The sequence below is a fragment of the Corythoichthys intestinalis genome, chromosome 17 (assembly GCF_030265065.1).
Source record: "Corythoichthys intestinalis isolate RoL2023-P3 chromosome 17, ASM3026506v1, whole genome shotgun sequence".
Lineage (NCBI taxonomy): Eukaryota > Metazoa > Chordata > Actinopteri > Syngnathiformes > Syngnathidae > Corythoichthys > Corythoichthys intestinalis.
In genome coordinates, this window is record NC_080411.1 from 5,679,146 (window position 1) to 5,706,519 (window position 27,374).

The following is a 27,374-nucleotide window of genomic DNA, read 5'->3' on the forward strand; positions in this document are numbered from 1 at the left end:
GCGAACTATGATGCCAATGCCATAGCGGCTAATTTCTCCCATTGATTTTTTTTACCACGTTTTAAAGTTCATGCATGGTACGAAAAATATAATAATTACCTTGTGTCCTTGAACAAATCACCCCTGAGACAATCCTTCCTGTTTGTATGCGGTACTGCTTTTGTACTTTTATCCTAAATCCGGCGTTGAATCGCTACATGTGTCGCTGCGACCGACTGTGAATAACTGAAGCGGACTGTGGGATGAGCCTCCTGCTTGAAGGCGTTGAGCAGTGGCTGGCCGTATTGACCCGTCAATACAATTATGAAGTCTATGCAACTGCCTTGTCGACTGTTTGAAGACATTGATCCCTTTAATATTAAACATTCTGTTATTTAGTTGATATTAAAAAAATATATTTGTTATATATATTTATATTTGTTAATATAATATATAATTTTTCTTTGTTTGGATCGATTATCATCTAACATATCGGAGAAAATGCAACATTAAAAAAAAAAAATACAATTAAGCGATAGTTATGAGGTAGATATCTGTGCCTTTTTTTAAAGACACCATTTTTTTCATTGTGATGTAATTTGTTTAAAAGTTTAAAATGTGTGAGTTTTTTTTTTTTTTTTTGTGCTGCAACGATTAATCGATAAACTCGAGTAATCGATGACACAAAAAATAAGATTCGAATTAAATTTTGCTGCTTCGAGTATTCGTTTAATAAAAGTGGTGTTTTCATAGTTTATTTTGAAAGTGTTTGCGTTTAGTTTTATTGATTTTGGTGGATACACTGCCCTCTTGTCTGCCTCATTTCACATGTGTGAATCCAGCTGCTCTCTGTTAAGACCAACATAAGCTTTTGTTTTGAGTTAACTGTTTTTTTAATGCATTCGTAATTTCGTTTATAGGTATATTTAGCTGTTTTTTTGTGAAAATATGTGTCTGAACCATTTGTTAAGAGCATTTTTTTTTTTTTTAAACGTTAGCATTTTATAGCATTTAAGCTAGCGGACTTTTGCTATGTAAGTTAGCCAATTGTTTTTATGTTGTACATAGATCATTTATTTACTTTTTTATACTGTTTGAGGCTATGCTCAGGTATTTTAATTTTTCATGTTCCTTATCCGATTACTCGATTATTCGAACTAACTAGTTCATCGATTAATCGACTACTAATATAATCGATAGCTGCAGCCCAAATTTTTTGTAATTCGTTTTTTTTTTTTTTTTTTTTTAATCAAAATATTAGACATCAATTAATGATGCTAAGCTGAAAAGGACAGACATTTTGAATAACAATTAATTACCTTCATTTTATGGCTGGGTTGGAACAAAAGCGGTGGCGCGACGATCTGTAAACGGGGGTTTTCAGGGTAAAACGGACTGCTATGGCAGCATATAGACATATTGTTCTATCAAACACAACAGTTGTTTTGGCTTAAAATACAGCAGTTTTTTTTTTTTTTTTTTTTTTTTTAAAGAAGAGTGCAAGAGCAGAAACTGCTTTTTCAGTCTTGTCTGTGTTTTCCCCCATATGCTTATATGTATGGTAAAAGAACAAAAAATATATTAACGACATTAATTTTTAAAAAATGTCTAAAAAATGTATTAAGTAATTTACAGTAATAGGTACTTGATTATTTCTAAACGTTTCATAGTTTTGTAAATACAGTATAATATTTGTGGAGAGGCAGTTGGTCTGAGTCTGTCCAGTCACCTTGACAACATTGGCCCAATGACAGCGCATACGCCAACTAGGCCAGCCAATCAGAGGCAGCTACCACAAAGCTGCATGTCATGCGCGCGCGCACACACGCACGCGCACGCACGCTGTTGTTTGTCTCTCTATACCCCCAACACGACCACCACAACTACCATGCAGACGCTCCACATCCTGGTTATGAAGGGAGCGGCGGCGGAGGAAAGCCCGCGCGGGGAGCCGCGTCGCCGGGCCTGACTCGGCGTTTTCTCCCCGGCGCATCTTCCCGCATCCCCCGCTTCCGGCCATGGCCCTGGTGACTCTGCGGCGCTCCCCCAGCCCGGGTGCAGCATCTTCGGACAGCAGCGTGGGGGAGGTACGTGGTTTCATGGACGTCCTCGTTTGATGATTTTATACTATACACCGAGCTGCCTGTATTATGACAGCTGTTGCTAATTTGGTCTTTTTCCCCCCTCAAATTTTCACCAAATTTGAATAACACCCCTCACTTGAAGGGCCCACAGCTGAATGATTGTGACCATAATTACACCAGCAGGGGGAAGCATAGCGTCACAAAGAGTTCACTCGACTTGCATGACCGAGTGAAACCAAAGATATCACATATAGAGAGCTAGATGCGTTCTGTGCGTTGTGAGCCAATAGTGACGGACATTACTTGTCGGTAATTTAGTGGCAATGCAAGCGTGTACTTTGAAATTGCTGTTTTTAACCAAATTTTAACCAATAAAATGGTTTCTTTGTTTATAAAAGTCAGGGATTAAGTGAATCAACTACATACAAATTTTAATATTTATATACTATTTATAATATATATATATTAGGGTGACCATATTTTGATTTCCAAAAAAGAGGACACTCAGCCCGACCTCAAGATATTTGAATTTTACTCCAAGTTCACTCAAAGATGCCTATAACACTTTAATATATCTAAAGTGTGCCCCCTCACTCTGATGGAAAAATGCAGTTAAAAAAAAAAATATATATATATATATATATATTATATATTAGGGCTGTCAAACGATTAAAATTTTTAATCGAGTTAATTACAGCTTAAAAATTAATTGATCGCAATTAATCGCAATTCAAACCATCTATAGAATATGCCATATTTTTCTGTAAATTATATATATATTCTGTAAAATAAATTGTTGGAATGGAAAGATAAGACACAAGATGGATATATATATATATACATTCAACATATGGTACATAAGGACTGTAGTGGGCATTTCACTCTACTGTCATTTAAATCTGTCTATGCTGTCCTCACTCCGAAGCGTCGACTTTTTCCAAAGCTAGACAGCTAGTGAACGACGCCTTAATAATTAGACTTCTTCCTTTTTCATCTGATTTATTAATAAAATGGCCTCAAACTATTGTCCCCTTTAGACCGTCGTAAAACTACAAAATAAAAGTACACAAGCGTTGCATTAGCAACAACGTTAGCTTAGCACGCTATACAAGTTCACTAAACATAAACAAAAAGCGTCTCATACAAAAAATATAACATTTTGCATGCTAACATAATATGTACATTCTTTACAACAACCATACTTACGGACAAATCTTGTCCAAGGATCATATAAGCACAACATTATCAGCCCGAGACGTCGTGCAGCCATAATGAACTGGCAAGAAAACAAACCATGTCGCAAAGCGACCACAAGAGTTCGCTGTTGGACAGCACAAAAAGCCTTGCTGTAAAATTTACCAAAAGGCAGAATACTTTCTGAGCGGGACATGTGCGTTAATTGCGTCAAATATTTTAACGTGATTAATTTTAAAAATTAATTGCCGCGCGTTAACGCGATTATTTTGACAGCGCTAATATATATATAGAATGCAGACCCATGGAAATGTAGTCCAGTCAATACACATACACACAGGAGGCTATGTGCCAACTAAACATTTTTATAAATTACTAACACTACAATTGTTCTTGACAAATTGTTATTCCCATTCAATTGATATTCTCATTCAATGTTCTAGATTGCACACAAACAATAACCGAAATAAACTGACAAACTATTCAAACAGCATGTTTCCAAACGTAGCGGATCAAAAACTACGTTTCCCATAATGCCTAGCGCGGTTTAGCTTACTGATAGCTAGCTGAGGCAAAAATCAAACTTTGCTATAAAAGTTAACAATAATCGGCAGCGCAGCTATGCGACACCAAACGGGTTTTTACAGTCAAAGCTCCGACAGAAGTCAACAGTTGCCATTATATACGTATTTATCGTAAAAAACTTAACAACTGGGCAGGCGTTGTGCCCAAATCGTCAACCCAGTAGATGGCGGTAATGCCTCATGATAGGGGTAAATTGCAAACAAAAACAAGAAGAACTACTCCTTCCCTCCTTACTACTAGGAGCCATGTCATCGCAGGCAGGTGCTGCCACCCAGCGGCCGGAGGGATTCTCTTCAAATTGGTCCCGTGAAAAATCATAAAAACTGGACATTTTTATGAATTTATAAAACCCGCCCGGACGATGAGGATACTACGTGAAAGTAGGACTTATCCGGGCAAAAGAGGACGTTTGGTCACCCTAATATATATACAACTAGCCATATAATATATATATAACCAGCCTGACACATAGCCACGGTAATACGGGTTGTTACCAACCAAACTGTTTGAAAACCTGTTAAGGTTCCTCAGTTTAAGAATGGAAAAGAAAATCATACCCATTCACTGTACTAGTATAGATTAGAAGATCTGCTTTAAGATGGCCGCCGGCTACTAATGCCGCTAACCCCCACGTCACGCTTCTAGTTATACATACATGATCTCTATGGTGACAGGCATTTGGAGTCACGAATGGATGTTTCTATATGAAATTGACAGCAATTTTAAAATTCAATTTAAAAAAATAAACATTTTTTAAATTTATTTAAAAAAAAAAAAATTACTGTTTTGTTTTTATTTTTACTTTTTAAGTTGAATATAGTTTTTTTTTAAAAAAGCGGGCATTTACAATTTTACCAACTTTTTATTTTAAATACATTCTTAAATTACATTTTAAAACATAAGTTTTACATTTTCCTTTGTTTTTATATTATAAAAAAGTTTTTAAAAAAAAATTTTTTTTTTTTTTATGAAAACACGAACTTTTCAAAATATTTTAAGAACATTTCAAAAAAATAAATGGGAGTATTTATTTTTAAATCATAATAAATTCAAATATTAATATTAAACATTTTTAAGGAAATAGTTCGTATACCTTTTTAGTATTAATTTAATGTAATATTATAATATAATAACTCATTCCTTGCCGTAACAGCCACATACGTCCACTCCTGTTGGACTGACACCTAGTCCAAATGGATCGCACAACACGTCTATCGCTTTCAATGGCAGCCAATGATTTAATGGTAAATTGTATGGTTTGAGTTTTTTTGCTGTTGTTGTTTTAATGTCCATATGATTTCCTTCTTTCAGGATTTTAGAAGCGACAATGATGGCACAAACAACCACTGGTGAGTTGACTGTTTTTTTCACATTCATGCATTAAAAAGTGTGGTTAAAACACATAGTACTGGAAATTGGGTGCAGACAGTAATGGGCAAAGTTTAGTTTATCTAATAGGACTACACACCCCTCATTTTGAATGTAGGGTTTAAAAAAAAAAAAAAAAAAAAAAGTGATTTACCCTAAAACAGAATGGGTTTTATTTTTTTAAACATTTTTAAATTATAGAAAAAATATTTTTAAGTAAAAATATAAATAAATGTACATAAAAAATATTCACTCATAAAGTATTTAGCAAATACAAATAAGAATTGAAAAAAAAAAAAAACTTTTGGAAATAGAAAACATCCTCCCAAAAAACGACTCACCTTTAAATGTTTTTTAACATTTTTAAATTATAAATTTTTTTTAAAATATTTAAAAAGTAAAAATAATATAAATGTACATAAAAAATATTCAATCCGAAATAAAATTTTGATGAACTCAAAATTAATAAGAGTTGGGGAAAAAAATCAAACTGAAAGTTGGAAATAAGAAAAAATACAAGCTAAATAAACAAAAGAAATATATCCAACTAATAAAATCATATTTCTCATCAGCCTCAACCAGAGTTTCTTCATGGTCAAGGGGGCCGCCCTGTTCCTTCAGCGGGGCGGCAGCACCACCTCCGCCGAGGGCCCCGACGCCACCGCCTGCCGTTCGCAAGCAGGTACGCCCAGACGTAGGGAAAAGCAAAAAAAAAAAGTCATTCATGTGTTTGTTTTTTTTTTGTTCACAGGTGACCTCCCCCAACACCTGCAGCTCATCTTTAAGACACTGCGTTCACAGGATCACATTAAAATGGTAAATTCTTTCAAAAATCATTGTTTTGATTCTTAACGGGTTTTCATTCATATTTTATGCATTTTTTTTTTTTTTTTTTTGCTCAATAGAACGTATCATGCGAATATTATCAACCTACCATTGTTGCGATGAGCTTTTTGTATGAATACGATTGAGATGAATGTGAATTATTATAGCCTATAATGAAAAAATGGATATGATATTAAAATAATATATGTATATTTTCCGCCACTCATTGTTGTAATAACACATTGGCTGCCATTAAACGAGTTCAACAATGATGAAAATGATGTTTTTTGTGCAGGTCGTCCAACTGGAGAGCGGCTGGTCAGAGAGCATTCGCTACATGACGCTGGTGTCCACCAGAGGCCACCAAGACATGGAGGAGAATGCCATCCTCGGGATGGACTTCGCCGACAAACACAGGTTAATCGCTTCTGTCATATGTAGAGCTGCCCAAAAAATGTAACATCATAAATACAAATAAATAAGAATTAAGAGGCTCAAAAAAGAGTACCGTAATTTTCGGACTATAAGGCGCACCTGACTAAAAGCCGCCACCCACCAAATATGACTGTCTTATGACAGTCTTATGGCGCCACTGTCTCATAAAGTGTTACCATATACCATAACAAGCAATTAATGAAACAACTAGAACAGTAACTGAAGAAATATTTAGCACCGAAAATGAATTTTGATTGTTATTTGTAGCACTGCAATGCATGCTAGGAGACATGTTTGATGATAACAGTGTTGGCAGCAGGTGAGTTGGATGTAAAATATCTGAGCTGGGCATAAATAGAGTTAGTGACATAATGGAGTTAGTGACATAATTTGCTGGATGACACTTAATGACATCTGTCATTAGCATTCACTAATGCTCATGGCAGTGTCATGTCATGATTATGATGGTCTATGACAGTCTTATGTCGCCACTGTCACATAAAGTGTTACCACATACCATAACAAACAATTAATGAAACAACTAGAACAGTAACTGAAGAAATAATTAGCACAGGACATTGATTGTTATTTACATTTGTAGCGATGCAGTGCATGCTAGGAGGCATGTTAGATGACAACAGTGTTGGCAGCAGGTGAGTTGTATGTAAAATATACGAGCTGGGCATAAATGGAGTTAGTGACATAATTTGCCAGATTACACTTAATGACATCTGTCATAAGCGTTCTTTAATACTCATGGCAGTGTCATATCATAATTATGATGGTCTTATGACAGTCTTATAGCGCCACTGTCACATAAAGCGTTACCAAATACCATAACAAAAAATTAATGAAACAACTAGAACAGTAACTGAAGAAATAATTAGCACAGAACATGAATTTGGATTATTTATTTACATTTGTAGCGCTGCAATGCATGCTAGGAGGCATGTTGGTTGACAACAGTGTTGACAGCAGGTGACTTTTGAATGGATGTAAAAGATCCGAGCTGGACATAAATGGAGTAATTGCCGGATGACATTTAATGACATCTGTCATAAGCATTCTAAATGCCAATGTTAATGCAATGTCATAATTATGATGGTCTTACGGCAGTGTAATGACACTGCTTTCAAATAAAGTGTTACCTGTTAACCCATTTAAACCAACAAATAAACCGCACTGGACTGTAAGCTGCAGGACTCATAATGAGGGAAAAAAATAGTGGCTTATAGTCCGAGAATAATGGTACTTGGACAAGTCATGTCAGCAAGCGCTCTAAAAATTAATAGACTATCAAAATAGTTGGCTGAGCTGTCGATGAGTCGATTCATGGTGGCGGCCCTAGAGTCATTTGATGATTGCTATTGTTTTTGAACAAATGTATTTTTGTGTGCAAAAGCTGCTCCGTCGGGATGGTGCTGCCGCTGCTGAGCGATACCGACATACACTTGGACGGAGACGGGTAAGACACGCAGTAATGGCTGCCATGGACTCCAACAGACATCCGATCTATTCATTTGCATCTATCCATTACCTACCGCTTAATCCGGGGTCAGGTCACGGGGGCAGTAGCTTTAGCAGGGAAGCCCAGACAACCAGCTCCTCCGGCGGGATCCCATGGCATTCCCGGGCTAGCCAAGAGACATAGTCTCTCCAGCAAGTCCTGGGTGGTCCCCGGGGTCTCCCGCCAGTGGGACATGCCCAGAACACCTCTCCAGCGAGGCTATCAAACCAGATATCCGAGCCACCTCATTGGCTCCTCTCAATGCAGAGGAATAACAGCTCGATACAGAGTCCCTCCTGGATGACCGAGCTTCTCACCCTATCTGTAAGGGAAAGCCTGGCCACCCTTTGTAGAAAACTCACTTTGTCCGCTTGCATCTGGGACATTGTTCTTTTGGTCATGACCCACAGCTCGTGACCATAAGTGAGGGTAGAAACGTAGATCGACTGGTAAATCGAGAGCTTCGCCTTTCGGCTCAGCTCCTTTTTCACCACTATGGACCTTTGCAGAGTCCGCATCAGTGCAGACACTGCACCGATCCCCTACTACCCTCACTCGTGAACAAGACCCCAAGATACTTGAACTCCTCCACTTGGGGCAGGATCTCATCCACAACCTAGAGATGGCACACCACCCTTTTTCGACTGAAGACCATGGTCTCAGATTTGGAGGTACTGACCTTCATCCCAACAGCTTCGCACTCGGCTGCAAACCGTTCCAGTGAGAGTTGGAGGTCAAGGCTTGATGAAGCCAACAGCACCACATCATCTGCAAAAAGCAGAGATGCAACGCTAAGGCCACCAAACCAGACCCCCTCAAGGCCTCTGCTGTGCCTCGAAAATCTGTCCATAAAAATTATGAACAGAATCTGTGAAAAAGGGGCAACCTTGGCAGAGTCCAACCCTCACTGGGACAATGCAGACCAAACCCTGACACCGGTCGTACAGGGACCGAACAGTCCTTACCAAGGGGCTTGGTACTCAGTACGCCCGAAGCACCCCCCACAGGACTCCCCGAGGGACATGGTCGAACACCTTCTCCAAATCCACGAAACACATGTAAACCGGTTGGGCGAACTCTCATGCACCCTCGAGGACCCTGCCGAGGGTATAGAGCTAGTCCACTGTTTCTATTCAATTCACCTTTGGTAAAAGATCGGCCCCCCTTAGTTACAGTTGCTAAGGGTGCTTTCACACTAGCACTGTTTTTGACCAGAGTTCTTTTTCTCAGATAGTCTGCTTTGTTTTGTAAATGTAAACAGGCATCCAAACTCTAGTTTGGACCAAACAAACGAACTCAGGTCCGCTCAAAAATTGTGGGTCTTGGTCTGCTTTAGGTGCACCCTGATTCGCTTGTGAATGCAACCGGAGCAGGGTGCGCTTTTGCTACTTTATGTGCAGCGTCGCTGCCTTTAGCGGTGATGCTCCAGGCTGTGACGCTACATGCAGGGCATCCTTGGAAGCGGAAGTACAGTGATCGAGTGATATTTAATGTGACATTTACAGAACCTGGCAGTGAATCTTTTAGTTATTTGTTGTGTTGCTGACTTGGTCACATGGTTTCTCCTAAGCTGCTAACATGGTGTGAAAAATTTTGGGATTGATTTGGTTTTGGCTTCTTCCAGAAGTTTCAGCGTCAAGACAGGGGGGCGCTCGCAAGTCTTCAAGCCTGTGTCAGTTCAAGCCATGTGGTGAGTAGGCTGCCTTTTCTAAACATCCAGTCTATATTAGGTCTGCTGCCATCCGTGATCAAATAAGTCGAAACGCTTTCTAATAATTGACGAACTACCATTTATGCTGATAGACGTCAGATTCCTTGGAACTGGGAGAGCATGTACTAGCTAGCGCAGCACTAGAAAGCTAGAAATGATCATCAATTCCGGTTGTGATGTCATAAATAGAATTGCTGAAAAATAGTGGGTGTTCCCTGTTTTGGGTGGAGTAACTATATGAAAGGGCAAAAAACAGCCAGAATTGAGTGTCAAATTTGTTTTCTACATGTAAAAGTACATACGTGCAGTTATTTTTATGTTTTGACATAGTCATCATTTCATAGCACCTTAAAAAATATCTAACAACAGCTATTTTGCCTACTTCCTGGAAATATTGGCGTTTGTTGATGGTTTTTTTCCACTGTTAGACATCACGAAAATGAAATTAAAGACTTAAAGACTTGCAGGATCTAAAAAGCCGCAATTGTTCTCTTTTACATAAATGCTATTAGAAAAACATAAATTATTTTAATAGGGTTTTAATACCAAATTATTTTAACGTTCAATCTTTTAAGAACTACAAGTCATTCTATCTGGGATTCCCTTTAAACAAGATTTTTTTTTACCACTGAGATGCGATTAATCAAAGCCTTGTCTTGCGCTTACACCCCAGAGTAATAGATCAGTCAATAACATACATTTGTAAATATTAGTGGACTCACAAAAACAAACGGTGATGAATCGACTATCAGAATAATGCTTGCGGCAGACGAATACACTTTCAAATTGCGTTATCTGTCCTGTTTGAGTACAGGTGCGCCCTTCAGGCGGTGCACAAGGCGTGCGAGGTGTCCCGCCGCTACAGCTACTTCCCCGGCGGCCCGTCCCACGCGTGGACTGCGTTCTACGAGAGCAACGTGTCGTCCAAGTGCGACGATTGGAACGCGGCGACGAACCCGGAGACCGACCATCCCGACTCTCCCGTCGCATTCCAAGACCAGTGAGTCCAAAGTTTGTACAAGAGAACGATGGAGATGGAAATCGCTGATGTGATTTTGTCTCCCACAGGCCGAGTGAAAGAGAGCCAATGGAGAGTGTGATTAAAGCCAAGCTTCGTGACATCATCGTGTTCAGAGACTTGGAGAACATCACTTCCAAGGAGGTAGCTGCCACACCAGGCCCTACCGTTACATATACAGTGGGGCAAATAAGTATTTAGTCAACCACTAATTGTGCAGGTTCTCCCACTTAAAATTTAGAGAGGCCTGTAATTGTCAACATGGGTAAACCTCAACCATGAGAGACAGATTGTGGGGAAAAAAACTGAAAATGACATTGTTTGTTTTTTAAAGAATTTACCTGCAAATCATGGTGGAAAATAAGTATTTGGTCTATACGAAAAGTTCATCTCAATACTTTGTTATGTACCCTATGTTGGCAATAACGGGGGCCAAACGTTTTCTGTAACTCTTCACAAGCTTTTCACACACTGTTGCTGGTATTTTGGCCCATTTCTTCATGCAGATCTCCTCTAGAGCAGTGATGTTTTGGGGCTGTCATTGGGCAACACGGACTTTCAACTCCCGCCACAGATTTTCTATGGGCTTAAGATCTGGAGACTGGCTAGGCTACTCCAGGACCTTGAAATGCTTCTTACGAAGCCACTCCTTTGTTGCCCTGGCTGTGTGTTTGGGATCATTGTCATGCTGAAAGACCCAGCCATGTCTCATCTTCAATGCCCTTGCTGATGGAAGGAGATTTTCACTCAAAATCTCTCGATACATGGCCCCATTGGTTCTTTTCTTTACACATCCTGGTCCCTTTGCAGAAAAACATCCCCAAAGCATGATGTTTCCACCCCCATGCTTCACAGTGGGTATGGTGTTCTTCTGATGCAATTCAGTATTCTTTCTCCTCCGAACACGAGAACCTGTGTTTCTACCAAAAAGTTCTATTTTGGTTTCATCTGACCATCACACATTCTCCCAGTCCTCTTCTGGATCATCCAAATGCTCTCTAGCAAACCGCAGACGGGCCTGGACATGTACTGGTTTCAGCAGGGGGACACGTCTGGCAGTGCAAGATTTGAGTCCCTGGTGGCACATTGTGTTACTGATAGTAGCCTTTGTTACTGTGGTCCCAGCTCTCTGTAGGTCATTCGCTAGGTCCTCCCATGTGGTTCTGGGATTTTGCTCACCGTTCTTGTTAAAAGTTTGATGCCACGGGTTGAGATCTTGCACGGAGCCCCAGATCGAGGGAGATTATCAATGGTCTTGTATGTTACATTTTCTAATAATTGCTCCCACAGTTGATTTCTTTACACAAAGCGTTTTACCTATTGCAGATTCAGTCTTGCCACCCTGGTGCAGGTCTACAATTTTGTCTCTGATGTCCTTCGACAGCTCTTTGGTCTTGGCCATAGTGGAGTTTGGAGTGTGACTGACTGAGATTGTGGACAGGTTTCTTTTATACCGATAATGAGTTAAAACAGGTGCCATTAATACAGGTAACGAGTGGAGCCTCGTTAGACCTCGTTAGAAGAAGTTAGACCTCTTTGACAGCCAGAAATCTTGCTTGTTTGTAGGTGACCAAATACTTTTTTTCCATTCTTTAAAAATCAAACAATGTAGTTTTCTGTTTTTTTGTTTTTTTTTTCTCCACATTCTGTCTCTCATGGTTGAGGTTTACCCATGTTGACAATTACAGGCCTCTTAAATCTTTTCAAGTAGGAGAACTTGCACAATTGGTGGTTGACTAAATACTTATTTGTCCCACTGTATTAATTTGTACATTCAACATCATTCGGGAGGGTCTTAGCTTTCATATGAGCCATTTCTGAAACCAATTGAATAATTCAAAGTCAGGTTATTAGCAATCGTTTTCTACAAAATGGATAAGCGACAAGACTTTAGTCAGGGACTGTAGATGATTCAGATAGTTTTACTCAAGTAAATGTAACGGTAAATGTAAGGCGTGTCTTTATTCACATCTGTGTTGTTGGCGTCAGATTCGTCACGAGCTGGAGCGAGACACGAGCAGCAACCTGAAAGAATTTAAGGAGCTGATCGACAAAGAGACGCTGGTCATCTTGGGCCAAATGGACAAGGCCACGCCCATCTTTGACCACATCTACCTGGTGACGTCACATCACTCGGGCGCCCAGTTGGCGTTTGCTGCTAAATGACACGATTCCCTTGCTGTCTAGGGCTCGGAATGGAACGCTTCCAACCTGGAGGAACTTCGAGATTGTGGGTGAGATCATTGGTATCGATATAGGGGCAAATCAGGCGCAAATCCACTTGTCTGCAAATATGAGACGTATATTTAGTTTGGTTCCTTTTTCAGCGTGGGCTACGTACTGAATATGAGTGGAGAGATTGACAACTTCTTCCCGGACACCTTTTCCTATTACAACGTACGTGTGGACGACGAGGACGCTGGCCATCTGCTGGACCACTGGAATGATACCTACAATTTTATCGTCAAAGCCAGGTTTGTATTTCTGTTATTTCCGTCAATTATGGCCGTCAATGGCAATGAAATATGATCATTCCCAACTGGACAGGAAGAACGGCTCCAAGTGCCTGGTGCACTGCAAGATGGGCGCGAGCAGATCGGCCTCCACGGTGATGGCGTATGCTATGAAGGAGTACGGATGGTCTCTGGAGAAAGCCTACAACTTTGTCAAGCACAGGCGCAACATCCCTCAACTTAACGCCGGATTCATGAGGCAGCTGGCCGAATATCGAGACATCCTGGACGCCAGGTAAATTCACTTTGGACGCACGTCACAACTCAGCAGTTCACATCATTGACACGACCAAACACTGCTAGGGTGGAGTGTGAGTAACTTCATAATCAAACAAGTAAATGTCACGCATTGTGACAGGGATCCCCTATTTTTAAGGCAAGTAATTCTTAAAAGATAAATGTTAGTATGAGTTATAATATTTTGATTTTTTTTTTTTTTTAATATGGAATTTTATTGTCATCATCATCGGTATCATTGACAATCATTGCAATTACAAAATGTGGTTATGATTTGCCCGAAGGAACCGAAGAAGACGACAAGGCGGACGAGATAAAGCATATGCTTATCAGTTTCCCGTCCCCCATACAACTAAAAACGCACATTCAGGCATGGAACATACATCAAAACTGTAAAATAACACAGTCAACAATCTGGGTTTGGTCAAGCAGCTCGATTAATTTTAGGGCATACAAGGTTATGACTTTGTCATGTCCCTGACATTTTTGCATCTGTTTGCTGTGGAACAATTTTGTTGTGGCTATGTGTGTGACATGTTATCACAGCTGGTGTGAGTAGCGACTCAAAATGCTTTTCTTATAAGTCTCTTAAAAGGATACAATGCTGAGGTGTACATGGTGGCAACAATTGGCACACACAAGGTCACTGTAACTGTTTCATCAGACATGAATGTATGAGAAACTAAAACAACATACTGTACATATTTTATCCCAAGATTAATGTCTCCACAACGAAAACATGCTTATTATTCGTTTTATACAGTATCTTTTCTCCTCGACCGCCGGCTTGAGTTTCTCGTTTTCAGCGCGAATTAAATGGAGCTCTCTGATGATTTCTTGATTCTGGTTTTGAATAAAGCCAGTCAAGGAGAACTCCAACTTCTGTATGGAGGATTTTATTTCATTCAAGTCTCCAGGTTTCAAATTCTTTGGAGCCATACTGGGAGTTGAGCTTGCTGGCCCTGAGCGCTTATCGGTTAAGATAAGAGAGAGCTTCAGAGTGCGTCTGTACGCGTTGGAGGCTGAGCAGTGAAAATGAAATGAAAATATTAAAACCCCTCTGAATGTTTTTGTTTTAATAAAGTTTGTAAAATTATTTTAAGTGATAGGTCGCCATTCTTGTTACGTCGCAGTGCGTGACGTCACCGGGCCCGTTGCCGAAATTCCAGCGTGTCACTCGTTAGCTTTCCCAACATGTCGTCGGTTCGACCCTTCCTATTTGAACCAGATCTGAAAAGTGAGGAGCAGGACAGCACTGTCGGTCGTTCACAAGACGAGCTTTAGGGAAAAATGCGATCAACAAATACCTGATAAGACAAAAGGTGGGCAAAAGTCTCAATGACAGCAGAGCGAGAGAGCGTATGCTGTTGGGAACTCCGGTTGTGAGCGAGGGTGTATGCTGTTGGGAAGTCCGGTTTTATTAGCAGATATTCAAGGTAAGCATATTGCGTTTTCAAACTAATCCCAATATAATTATGTAGATTGTTAGCATCCAGAGCGGTCGTGTGCTTTACATACAGTACAGGCCGAAGAGCACACCTTGTGTAATCCATGTCTTGTACATTGTAAGGCGTGTTAGGTCGGATACGTGTATAAAAGTACCAAAAGGGGAGAAGCTTCCACCTATGCAAATTTTATTCACAAAAAATATTTCCACCTTGACCACTCTTCCCTCAGGAGCTCAGCAGTACGCAAACACGCGTTCCCTGACGAACTCCAACATTGTTGTAAGATCCATGTCAGAGTCACTGTCGTCACTGTAGCATGCCATAGTGCTTTGATTATTTGATATGATTTGGGGAAAACTCCCACGAAGAATAGTCAACAAAAAAGATAGCAATAATAATCCAAATCCACGTTTTTTTACCCACTCGAAGATCCAGGTATTAGACCGATCCCATGGCAATGTTGCAGCTGCGATGAGGTCCGTCGATTCCACAAAATAGACTGATCCGAAAAGCCGCTGTGGGACCGACGAATAAAAAAAATACAGATTCGAAAGGAATATTGCAGACGTGGTGGGACCGTCGGATCCAGAAAATAGACTTACTTGATTGAGGATCCAGGAAAAATGTTCGGGCTCCAGTTGTAACGCGTGGTGGGTAGGATACGTGCATACAGGGACCAAAAAGGGGGGGAAAGCTTCCACTTATGCACATTTATTCACTAAAAATAATAATTCCACCTTGACCACTCACTTCACTCACCTTGTTTCCATCTGACTGGAAATTGCATCCAATTTGGGTGGTTTTAGTTAAAGCAGAAACTGTTTTTTCATCTGTGTGATTTTGACAAAGATCAGAACACATTTGATGGTGATTCTATGTAGAAATGTGAGAAATTCCAAAAGGTTCAGATACTTTTTCATCTCTACATACATCATACATCAACAGTGAGGACTCCCTGTGGTCCAAAAAATTCAAAAAAGGCGCATTAATAATCCGTTCTGATTTTTTTTCTTTTTAAATTTTATTTTACAGTAAACATCACGACAACACACTATGGCGACCTAGCACGGATGAGGAGGTCTCGGACGATTTGCCAGCCTCGAGTCGGTGCGACAAAGAGGAGGCCTGGGGGGTCTGCGGGGCGTCACCTTGCAGGGGTCTGGAGATGGAGCCCCTGGACTCCCTGAACTACAACTATTACTTCCGACGTTTGTCCGACTCGGCGCTAGACAGCGAGCCATCCACGCCGGTCCGAGGACCCCCGCTTCTGGGCATGGAGAGGGTCTTTATCGAGATCGAGGACGTGGAGCGAGACGCCCTGCTGGAAGACGAGGGCTTCCCCGTGGCTCACCTGGCCTTACCGGGCGGAGGCGGGGGAACGGGGGCGCAGACGTGTGGACGTCTGGACCCCTTGGAAGATATGAGGCTAAGGTTGGAGTTCAGCACACTGGAGGAGGAAGATGAGGAGGAGGCCAAGAAGGAGGAGGCGGAGATGGCCGCCTTGGAGGGGAAGAAGCACGCAGAGGAGAGTCGTCTAGGTCTAGCCAACTTGAACACCAACAACAGCAACCGGCTAGCCGCCAAACGAAGTTGCCCAGCAGCATTTGACGTGAGTTGCCATCACCTATTTTTATTGATGAGCATTGACTCATTAGCTGTCATTGACGGTGATAGAAGTCCAATTCATTTGGCCTGGGAATGGCTGGCAGTGATCAAACAACTAATGGGTTAATAGTAAATGTTTTTGTTTTTTTTTTATGTCTAAAATATATGTAAATCAAATGTAACCTCATCTTTGTCAAAATCACACAGATGTAAAAACAGTGTCTGCTTTAACTAAAACCACTCAAAAGTTTTATACTGGACTGTCTCAGGAAATTAGAATATTGTGTATTCTAATTTTATGAGACAGTCCTGTATATATATATATATACAGGACTGTCTCATAAAATTAGAATACACAATATTCTAATTTCCTGAGACAGTCCAGTATGACATACAGTATATTTTATATGTTATATAAATGTTTGGGTGGTTTGATTTTTGTCAAAATCACACAGATGTAAAACCTGTGTCTGCTTTAACTAAAACCACCCAAACATTTTATGTTATATAACATATATAACATATATTTTGGTGGGGGAAAAAAATCCATTTACTTTATAAATTTTCAGAATTTTTCTTTTTTTAACTTAAAAAATAATAATAATAAATATCATCTTTTAAAACTTATTTTTCAATCATAGCAAAAATCTATATTTAAAATTAAAAATAAAATACGGTAAATGTGCTCTTTTTATTTTACATTTCTATTTCTTAATTTAAACAAAATTATTCACATTAATATTTCATTTTTTAAAAATGACTTTAGTCAAAATAAAACAAATGAAAAATGTTTGTTTGATTTCTATTATAAAACTTAAAAATTTCTAATCATTTTATAACCGAAATGAGAAAAAAAAAACTAAATATTCCTTGATTTTTGTATTACACACAGTGAATAACATGATGATTTATATCCACTATGAACTGATTAGTCAAATAATCGGCAATTATCAATCTGTAGCGTGTAGGGCTGCAGCTATCGATTATTTTAGTAGTCGATTAATCCATCAAAAAGTTTGTTTGAATAATTGAGTAATCGGATCAGGAACATTTAATGCGTTGCAGAATGAATTTAGGGAAATGTTAAACAAAGGCTTGCTAAGATTCGCTTTCAAAAGAGCATTAAATTCGATTACAAATTTAAAATCCCGGGTGTTTTTTTCAAACTAAAACGTTAGCATTTTATAGCATTTAAGCTAGCGGACTTTTGCTATGTAAGTTAGCCAATTGTTGTTTTGTTGGACTTACTTAGATCGTCATTAATTAATTTTTTATACCATTTGAGGCTCAGCTCAGTAATTTTAATTTTTCATGTTCCTTATCCGATTACTCGATTATTCGAACTAACTACTTCATCGATTAATTAATAATCGATAGCTGCAGCCCTAAATTAAGATACCAGAGTTTAGCCACAAACATTATTAAAAAATTAAATAAGAATCTAAGTACAACAAAAGACTAATTGGCTAACTTGCACAGCAAAAGTCCTCTAGCTTAAATGCTATAAAATGCTAAAGTTTTTTTTACAATGCTCTTTACAAATCGTTTAAACAGATATTCCTACAAAAAAGGCTAAATATACCTATAAGCTAAATTACGAATGCATAAAAAAATCATATTAAGCATAAATAAAAATTACCTTATGTTGGTCTTAATATTCAGCTATTTTAATTGTGTTATGTCATATTGTTGCCAGTAGAGGGCAGCGTATCAACTTGAATCAAAAAAACTAAATGCAAACACTTTCAAAACAAACCACTACAATAAAACGAATCCTCGAATCAGAAAAATTTTGATTCGAAGGTTTTTTTCTAATCGAATTACTCAAGTTATTCGATTAATCATTACAGCACAAGTAGTGTGTAAAATTTGAAGACTACCGTATGGCGATGTTTATGACAGTTTGACCCTTTTTCGCCCCCTGCAGGACAGCGCTAGCACGGGCAACCCGTTAAAAGTCAAACCGTCCTACCAGTCTTGCAAAGACTGCTGCCTCCGTCTACCGCAAGGTCGACGCTGCGACCGGCCGGCGGGGACGCGCTCCCACCGCCTCAACCCCTCTCGACACTGCAACCTTCCGTCCATCTGCATCGACCCCCCTGACAACTTCATGATTTCGCAGTCCATACCAGATCCTTCCCTTCCGGTCTCTGTCCAATACTGCTATACCGTCCCGCTATCACGCCAGAAACTGTCATCCCCCACTTATGCCCGCAACACGCCAGAAACTGAATACATGGACGAACCCGAGGTGGAAGAACCGAGCGCATCTCAGGCTGACTTGGATATTGCACAAATTGAGTGATACAGGGATTGGTAAACTAGGTTTTCTGTGACAGGGTAGCCCGAGGATAGACAAGAAGGATTTGGACTTCACAGGGTCGGAATCAGACAAAAATGGTTAGCTGAATGCATCCGGTTTTGACCTGGAGTGATTTTCTGGCACCTGAATGCCTGGAAACTAAGATGAGATGAGCATGTCGTTGCCTTGAACTCATTGGCTGCCATTGATGGTGATAGATGAACAATTGTATTTACTTTGACCACACAGTAATTTTGGCATTATACCAATTTGAACAACCTTCCTACTCTTCTAAAGGCTTAAATGTAATCTTGTATACGTATGAACTCATTGGCTGCCATTGATGGCAACAGATGTCCAATCTATTTTATTTCCTAACAATTTTTCGACTGTTCCTTCAAAGTCAAACTTCAATGAAAATGGAAAGAACGTCTATCGCCGTCAATGGCACAGAAACTTGATCAATCAAACAATACCAACCATCCCAGTTCAAATGGGTTTGATTTCTAATGCGTTCAATGTTAGTGATTGAGTTAAAGGAGCAATGTATAAGATTGGTGGCCAAAAACCAGGATTAAATATTGAAGCGCACAACATGCTCTTCCTTCCGCTTTGGGCTGCCAGATAAGTGCTTCACAGTTGAGAATCAAGCGTGTTATCATAGACAATGTTGCATTTCAATCCGACACTACAAAATGCCATTTCTGAAGAAATTGCGTGGGTAGCTTTGCTTTACAGGGTAGTATACTTGTACTATAAATACGATTACTTACAATACAAGTACAAGCAAGTACACGTACTTGTAGTGCAAGTACACATACTTGTAGTGCAAGCAAGTAACGTAGTGCAAGTACACGTACTTGTAGTACAAGCAAGTACACGTAGTACAAGAAAACGCAAGTACACGTAGTACAAGTAAACGCAAGTACACGTAGTACAAGTAAACGCAAGTACACGTAGTACTAGTAAACGCAAGTACACGTAGTACAAGTACACGCAAGTACAAGTACACATACTTGTAGTTCAAGTACACGCAAGTACATTTAGTACAAGTACACTCAAGTACACGTAGTACAAGTACACTCAAGTACACGTAAGCACGCGTACTTGGAGTACAAGTAACAGACTTGTACTAAAAGTACACTTAAGTACACATACTTGTGGTACAAGTAGACAAGTAAATGTAGTACAAGTAGTTGGAGTACAAGTGCATGCGTGTACAGGTACTTGTAGTACAAGTACACGCAAATACACGTAGTACACGTACTTGTAGTACAAGTACACGCAAATACACGTAGTACAAGTACATGCAAATAGACATAGTGCAAGTACACGCAAGTACACGTAGTACAAGTACATGCAAGTACACGTACTTGTAGTTCAACTACACGCAAGTACACGTACTTGTAGTTCAAGTACACGCAAGTACACGTACTTGTAGTACAAGTACACGCATGTACAGGTACTTGTAGTACAAGTAAACAGACTTGTAGTACAAGTACACGCACTTTTAGTACAAGTAAACAGACTTGTAGTACAAGTACACTCAAGTACAGATACTTGTAGTACAAGTAGACACAAGTAAACATAGTACAAGTACTTGTAGCACAAGTGCATGCATGTACAGGTACTTGTAGTACAAGTACACGCAAGTACACGTAGTACAAGTACACGCAGGTACACGCACTTGTAGTACAAGTACACGCAAGTAGAAGTAATACAAGTACGCGTACTTGTAGTTCAACTACACACAAGCACACGTACTTGTATTACAAGTAGACACACGTTAACGTAGTACAAGTACACGTAGTAAAACTACACGCACTTGTAGTACAAGTACACATACTTGTAGTACAAGTCCACGCAGGTACATGTACTTGTAGTCCAAGAACATTCGGGTCACGCACTTGTAGTACAAGAACACTCACTTGTAGTACAAGTACACGCTTTTGTAGTGCAAGTACATGAACTTGTACTACAAGAACAGGCACATACACGCACCTGCAGCCCCAGCGGATGCGGCACCATCAGCTCCCCAGTGCGGTGCTCCAATCCAAACGAGTCGCCACCAACCATTTAGCCATCAGGAAGAGAGAGATGCGCAAGCACACCCCACGCCCAACATTACCTACCAATCTGGAACCCCACTTCCGCCGCAACCTCCCTTCCCGGTAGGGGCCGGAGTGAGATCCCCAAGGGAGGAGAGGACAGCTAGCCGGAGGGAGCAACATCGCGCCACCCCTCCGGCGCAAACAGGCCGGCTGCCGCTGCCAGTGTCCAAGGAGGATTCCGGACAGACAGGGAGGCGAGAGAATGATAGGAGGCTACCGCGGGGCAGAGTGAAGCGGGAACGAACACCGACAGTCCAGATGAGGAGGAGGACCCACCTCAGGAGCCACATAATTGGAAAGTGGGACCTAACTACCACCTTCATGGTTTTTGTTTTTTTTTTGTCCACAAAAAACATTTAAAAAAAGGGCCGCTTTTGTTTCTTTTTGAATATAAATGAATACAGATGAACAACATTTTAAATTAAGACACAAATAAAACAATGAAAAGGGTGTAGCAGATGATGTTGGTGAGTCTTGTCGCTCGGTGAGTTGAATTCGTGTTGTTTGTCGGCAACTCCTGTCTCTCTCTGCCAGAAACGCACGCAACAAAGAGTTCCCCTCCGGAACACAGCATCCTCTACATTAGTTCCATGGATGAATTATGTTCAGAGGATGTAGGATCACTACACAGCCCCCCCTGGAATTCACCCATACAGGACACCAGATGTGTGGAGGGTCCGTCAGGAAGTCGAAACTCTGATTGAGGAGGATCAGTATGGTTTTTGTCCTGGCGGTGGAAAAGTGGACCAGCTCTACACGCTCAGCAGGGTCCTCAAAGTTGCGTGGGAGTTCGCCCAACCAGTCTACATGTGTTTTGTATATTTGGAGAAGGCGTTGGACCATGTGCCTTGGGGGGGTCCTGTAGGGGGTGCTCCAGTAGTACGGGGTACCAAACCCCTTGGTAAGGGCTATTCGGTCCCTGTACGACCGTCAGTAACTCGTATTCCTTCACAGTGAGGGTTGGACTCCGCCAAGGTTACCCTTTGTCACCAATTCTGTACATAATATTTATGGACTTGCGAGGTGCAGCCGAAGCATTGAGGGGGTCCGGTTTGGTGGCCTCACCATTGCATCTCTGCTTTTTGCAGATGATGTGGTTCTGTTGGCTTCATCAACTCCAACTGTCACTGGAGCGGTTCGCAGCTGAGTGTGAAGCGGTCAGGATGAAGTTCAGCACCGCCAAATCCGAGACCATGGTCTTCAACCGAAAAAGGGTGGTTCACGAATGAGGGTAAGAGGGATCAGGAGATCGACAGGCGGATTGGTGCAACGTCTACAGTGATGCAGACTCTGCACTGGTCCGTAGTGGTGACGGAGCTGACCCGAAAGGTGAAGTTCTCGATTTACCAGTTGATCTATGTTCCTACCCTCACCTATGGCCACGAGCTTGGGTTGTGACCGAAAGAACAAGATCCCGGATACAAGTAGCCGAAATGAGTTTCCTCTGCAGGGTGTCTGAGCTCTCCCTTAGAGATAGGCTGAGAAGCTCGGTCATCCAGGTGAGACTATGTGTCGAGCCGCTACTCCTTCTCGTTAAGAGTAGCCAGTTGAGGTGGTTTGGGAATCTGGTTCGGATGCCTCCAGGACACCTCCCTGAAGTGGTGTTCCGGGCATGTCCCACCGGCGGGAGGCCCTAGAGACGACACAGGACACGCTGAAGTGAATATGTCTCTCAGCTGGCCTGGGAACACCTTGGGATCCCGCCGGGCATGTCCCACCGGCAGAGGCCCTGGGGACGACACAGGACACGCTGAAGCGACTATGTCTCTCGGCTGGCCTGGGAACGCCTTGGGATCCCGCAGGAGGAGCTAGTTGAAGTCGCTGGGGAGAGGGAAGTCTGGGCTTCCCTGGTAAAGCTGCTGCCTCCGTGACGTGACCCCGGACTGATGGATGGATTGATGGATTAACCCGACTAGACGAAATGATCGGGTGGACGCCCAGGGCGCCAGGTGGAACACAACTGAATGAGACGATCAAGAGGACGTCCGGGATGCCAGGTGCCGGACGACCGAACGGGACGATCGGGAGGACATCTGGGATGCCAGGCGTTGGAAGACCAAGCAGGACGAACGAGCAGATGTCCAGGACGAGGAGTGCGTCGTGGAGCACCACCCAGGCGTCACTGGAGAAGCGAGCGTCCAGAGAGGTGGTACGTGTTGTGCAACCTAGGCTGGGGACGAGGACAACTGGTGGAAGAAACCAAGCCGACTGGTCGTAGCAGGAGCAAGGGAAGCGCCGAAACTGGAGTCGAAGCGACGTCATCCTCGTCTAGAAGCGACGAAACAGGAGAGACGTTGGCGGGACCATTCGGAGGTGCTGGCAAAGGAGTGACCTTGGAGACTTCCAGAGGCACAGGTGCTAGAGCGACGTCAGCAGTCGCCAGAATCGCAGGCACAGGATTGATTTCGTCAGGAAGACCAACAGCAGACGCGACGTCGTCGAGAAGCCCAGGAACTGATGGGACGCCTTCGAGAAGGCCAGGAACTGACCGACCCTTGTCGAGTAGCACCGGAGCCGAGGTGAGAGAGAGTGGCGCTGGGGGCGAGAAAGAGTTCCCCTCCGGAACACGGCATCCCCAACAGTAGTTCCGTGGGTGAATTATGTTCAGAGGATGTGGGGTCACTACAAGGGTAAGTTTTCAATTTTTTTATTTCAAAATTAAAAATACTTTTTCAATAAATGAGAGTTTTTTAAAACTGAAATCGGATCTACAAATCCAAATGGATTGGACGTCTATCGCTGCCAATGGCAGCATATAAGTGAACCGGTCTGAAATGAGCCCAAATATAGAAGCTAATCTGCAACTCCTTTTGCAGCTTATTTGTTTTCGCTCAAACTGTGCAGCCTAGCCAAAGATATCGTTGACATGGCTTGTTTAGCTGGCGTGTTCTGGTTGCTTTTGGCAAGCAGGCAGATGACTACGTGTTATTTAGCCACCACGAGGGAGATTGTTCTTGTGTGTGGATTTTTCCTTCAATTAGATGAGGTTTTGTTTTTAAAGGCAAACAACAATACTGCCTCTTGTTCCACAGCCAACTTTAACTGGATCCCAGGGAGCTGCCGGTCTGCTCCGCTAGTTAGATTTCAATAATTAGGTTTTGGCTTCACTGTGTTTTGTGTGTGCGATAGAGAAAATTTGAAAGCAGTGGAGGTAGAAGAGAGAGGTCGAAGGAATATGAAAAATTGTTATCCCCACAAATCCATCCAGTAGGTTTTACATTTTAAATGTGATAGTTTCCAGAGGTCGGTAATAACTTGAGTTACATACAGTCATGTGAAAAAATTAAGACACCCTATGGAAGCCTGTGTGTTTTCTAACATATTTGGTCATATGGTTATTTAATACCAATTTGAACAATCTTTGAGAGATTCAAGTAAGAACTAAACAAAACAAAAGAAAAAAGATTTTTTTTTATACTTTCTGTAAAATGTAATTTTAAATAAATGCAATTTCTGTTGAGGAATAGATTAGGGCAGCCCCACATTCAATCACACTTAGAATGGTAGAATGATAAAATCACACACAGGGGTATCACATCAGGAGCATATGATGAGAACATCATTAACCAGTGTTTTGAAGGAGGCTTGGCTTATTTAAACATCACATTTAGTTTGGTATAGAGATGCGGGTCCGATCACGTCATTTTCAAAGTATCGGAATCGGCAAAAAAAAAAACTTTTATAATATATATATATATATATATATATATTTTTTTTTTTTTAATTAAATCGTTTTTTAAATTGTATTTAACGTTACAGACAAAATGTATGACACTCATCCAGAGTCTTTAGTTTTGGCCTAAAGTGGGGCTGTCAAATTTATCGCGTCAGCGGCGGTAATAACATTAAAATATTTAATGTAATTTACCCATGCTCTGCATTACCCACTCCCGAATTGTCACGTTCAATCTATAATGGCACCACATTACATATACATAGAACTAAAAGGTAACGTAAAATGAGTAGAGAGAATTTTGGCAGCCTTTGAAGACTTTTTTTTTAATTGGCCAAAGCCTTACAATCCCTCTCTCGACGATCAGAAAAATCATGGGAAGCAATGCGGGGAAGAAAGGTAGTAGTTGATCTTTTTCTTAACACCCTATTTTATTTCCCAACACTGAGAAGATATATCAATTGGTACCATTACGCACGGTCATGGTTGCACTTCCCATCATGCATTTGGGCAGAAGTGAAATGGCTGAATTATCATTTACTGAAAGCTCAAAAAAATCCACTAGATGGCAATATTTAGTCACAATTTACAAAGTCACATTTGTCCTTTAAGAATTACAAGCCTTTCTATCCGTGGATCCCTCTCACAGAAAGAATGTTAATAATGTAAATGCCATCTTGAGGATTTATTGTCATTATAAACAAATACAGTACTTATGTACTGTATGTTGAATGTATATATTCGTCCGAGTTTTATTCATTTTTTTCATAATGCATTGCCAAAATGTATATGATCGGGAAAAATTATCGGGAATGATTGGAATTTAATCGGGAGCAAAAAAAAAAAAAAAGCAATCGGATTGGGAAATATCGGGATCGGCAGATACTCAAACTAAAACGATCGGGATCGGATCGGGAGCAAAAAAACGTGATCGGAACAACCCTGGTTTGGTATACCCCTGACTGTTGAAGTGAGAGAAAACACCATCAAAAGAGCCGTCTATAGCCTTCAGAAAGAAGATTTTAGATGCTTATGAGTCTGGTAAGGCATTTCAAAAGATCTCGATAGAAGATGAAATCAGCCATTCCACTGTCTGGAAAATATTCTACAAGCCCAACAGGTGGATGACGTCAGCGGGTGACTGGGCTCATTAGTTTTACTATACAGCCCATTGAGGGGGAATTATTCAGAACGAGGAAAACACGACGAAGAGAGCTGCAAAATGTCATTGTTTCAGTCTCTCTACTCCAATACTTTTACAGGATATTCTTTTTATCCAAGTATTTTTCCCCAATAGCTAAATAAATGACTTGAGAAGGACCAGTCAGGCCGTCGAGGGGGAACTATTCACATCGAGGAAAACGCGACGAAGAGAGCTGCAAAATGTCATTGTTTCTGTCTCTTTACTTCAAAGTTTTTACAGGGTATTCTTTTTATCCAAGTATTTTCCCCAACTGCTAAATAAATGGCATGGTCATGACAAATAAGTCTTGTGCTAAATGGAATAAGAAATAATAAAAATGCACTTATTCAGGACGACATGGCAAAATTACTCCATAATGGTCAAAACTGTCGACTTCACCTTTACTGTCGCACCTCCCAAACGATATTTTATGACACCTAAATCGGACATATGTCATTTCCCTTCCCCGGCTTCGGAGAATGTAAACAAAACTAGAGGCGTGACAGCCAGCCGACATGCTAACCCGAACCGAGTGATGTTTCAAAGTCTTCGAAGCGGAAAATCACACATGACTATCCTGGATTATTTGACATGACGACTGGGTTGTCGATTGTCTCGCGGATCGGAAAACCGCCCGGTGGAGAGCAATTTATAGTTCGTTCCCCGGAGGAGAGCGGCTGCAGTTGTGCAGCTAACGTGCAGCTAGTGTGCATGAGGAGAGCTTTTTACATGCCAATCAATGATCAAACGTAAGTAGTCCTTTATTTAAAGAAAGTTTGTCGTGTTTACTTTGTCATCGCTGTATTCGTATTTGACATAATAAAAAACAAGATGTTTACTCACTTCCTTGTGAGTCCAATGGTCCCACAGTAGTAGGGCTTGTTTTGGCCAATATCCACGGTGAATGGGAACCTTTTGAAACTCCAAAAAGGCGCACACGCCTCTCCCTCATACAGCAAGATTTTTCTGCAGCCGTTTGGCTTGCGTGATGCGAAAAATAAACGTATTAATCCGAAAAATCAGCTGAATCCTTCGTCCTCATACACAACAGTACGCTGTATAGTGAAGAGGACGCCTTCACCCGAACACGTCACAACGCCCTCCTCCTCAATGCAAGACCAAAGCCGGAAGTCACTCATTTTCATGGCGCGGGATTCAAAAAACTAAATAAATATAACGATTGCTTCCACACACATCCAAGCGGTCCATATCATTCAGGAGCATAAAATACCGCGTGTATTATGAAATAAACATGCTTTTTCGTGTCACATGCACTTTAAATATCTGCAGAAATGCGAGGGGTGTACTTACTTTTGTGATACACTAATTCAGGAGCATAAAATACCACGTGAAATAATGAAATAAACATGTTTTTTGCTGTCTTAGGCACTTTGAGGAAGACTGCGTTTCCAATGAGGACCAGCACACACACGCACAGTGTTGTAAAACCATCAATCAATCAAATATCAATCTCTCGGTCGCCTGCAACATTTCTGTTTCCAGCGGCTGTGTGGATAGTAATAAGGTAATGAATCCAGTTGTGGCTAAATAATAGCATATGAAAGTTAGCAACCATGTGGCTAACCCTCCACCCCA

At 41.1% G+C, this 27,374-nt stretch overlaps 1 protein-coding gene across 1 annotated transcript; it reads left to right on the forward strand.

Annotated features, from left to right (window-relative positions):
• The first annotated feature begins 1,690 nt into the window (after positions 1-1,690).
• On the forward strand, positions 1,691-21,420 carry ssh1b (slingshot protein phosphatase 1b). The gene is made up of 15 exons (XM_057819960.1): positions 1,691-2,066; positions 5,154-5,191; positions 5,783-5,892; positions 5,962-6,026; positions 6,331-6,452; positions 7,873-7,935; positions 9,602-9,667; positions 10,503-10,688; positions 10,757-10,850; positions 12,696-12,824; positions 12,894-12,940; positions 13,034-13,180; positions 13,254-13,454; positions 15,937-16,513; positions 18,437-21,420. The coding sequence occupies exons 1-15, from the start codon at positions 1,998-2,000 to the stop codon at positions 18,812-18,814; spliced, it is 2,292 nt and encodes a 763-aa protein (XP_057675943.1). The 5' UTR covers positions 1,691-1,997; the 3' UTR covers positions 18,815-21,420.
• Positions 21,421-27,374: the final 5,954 nt, after the last annotated feature.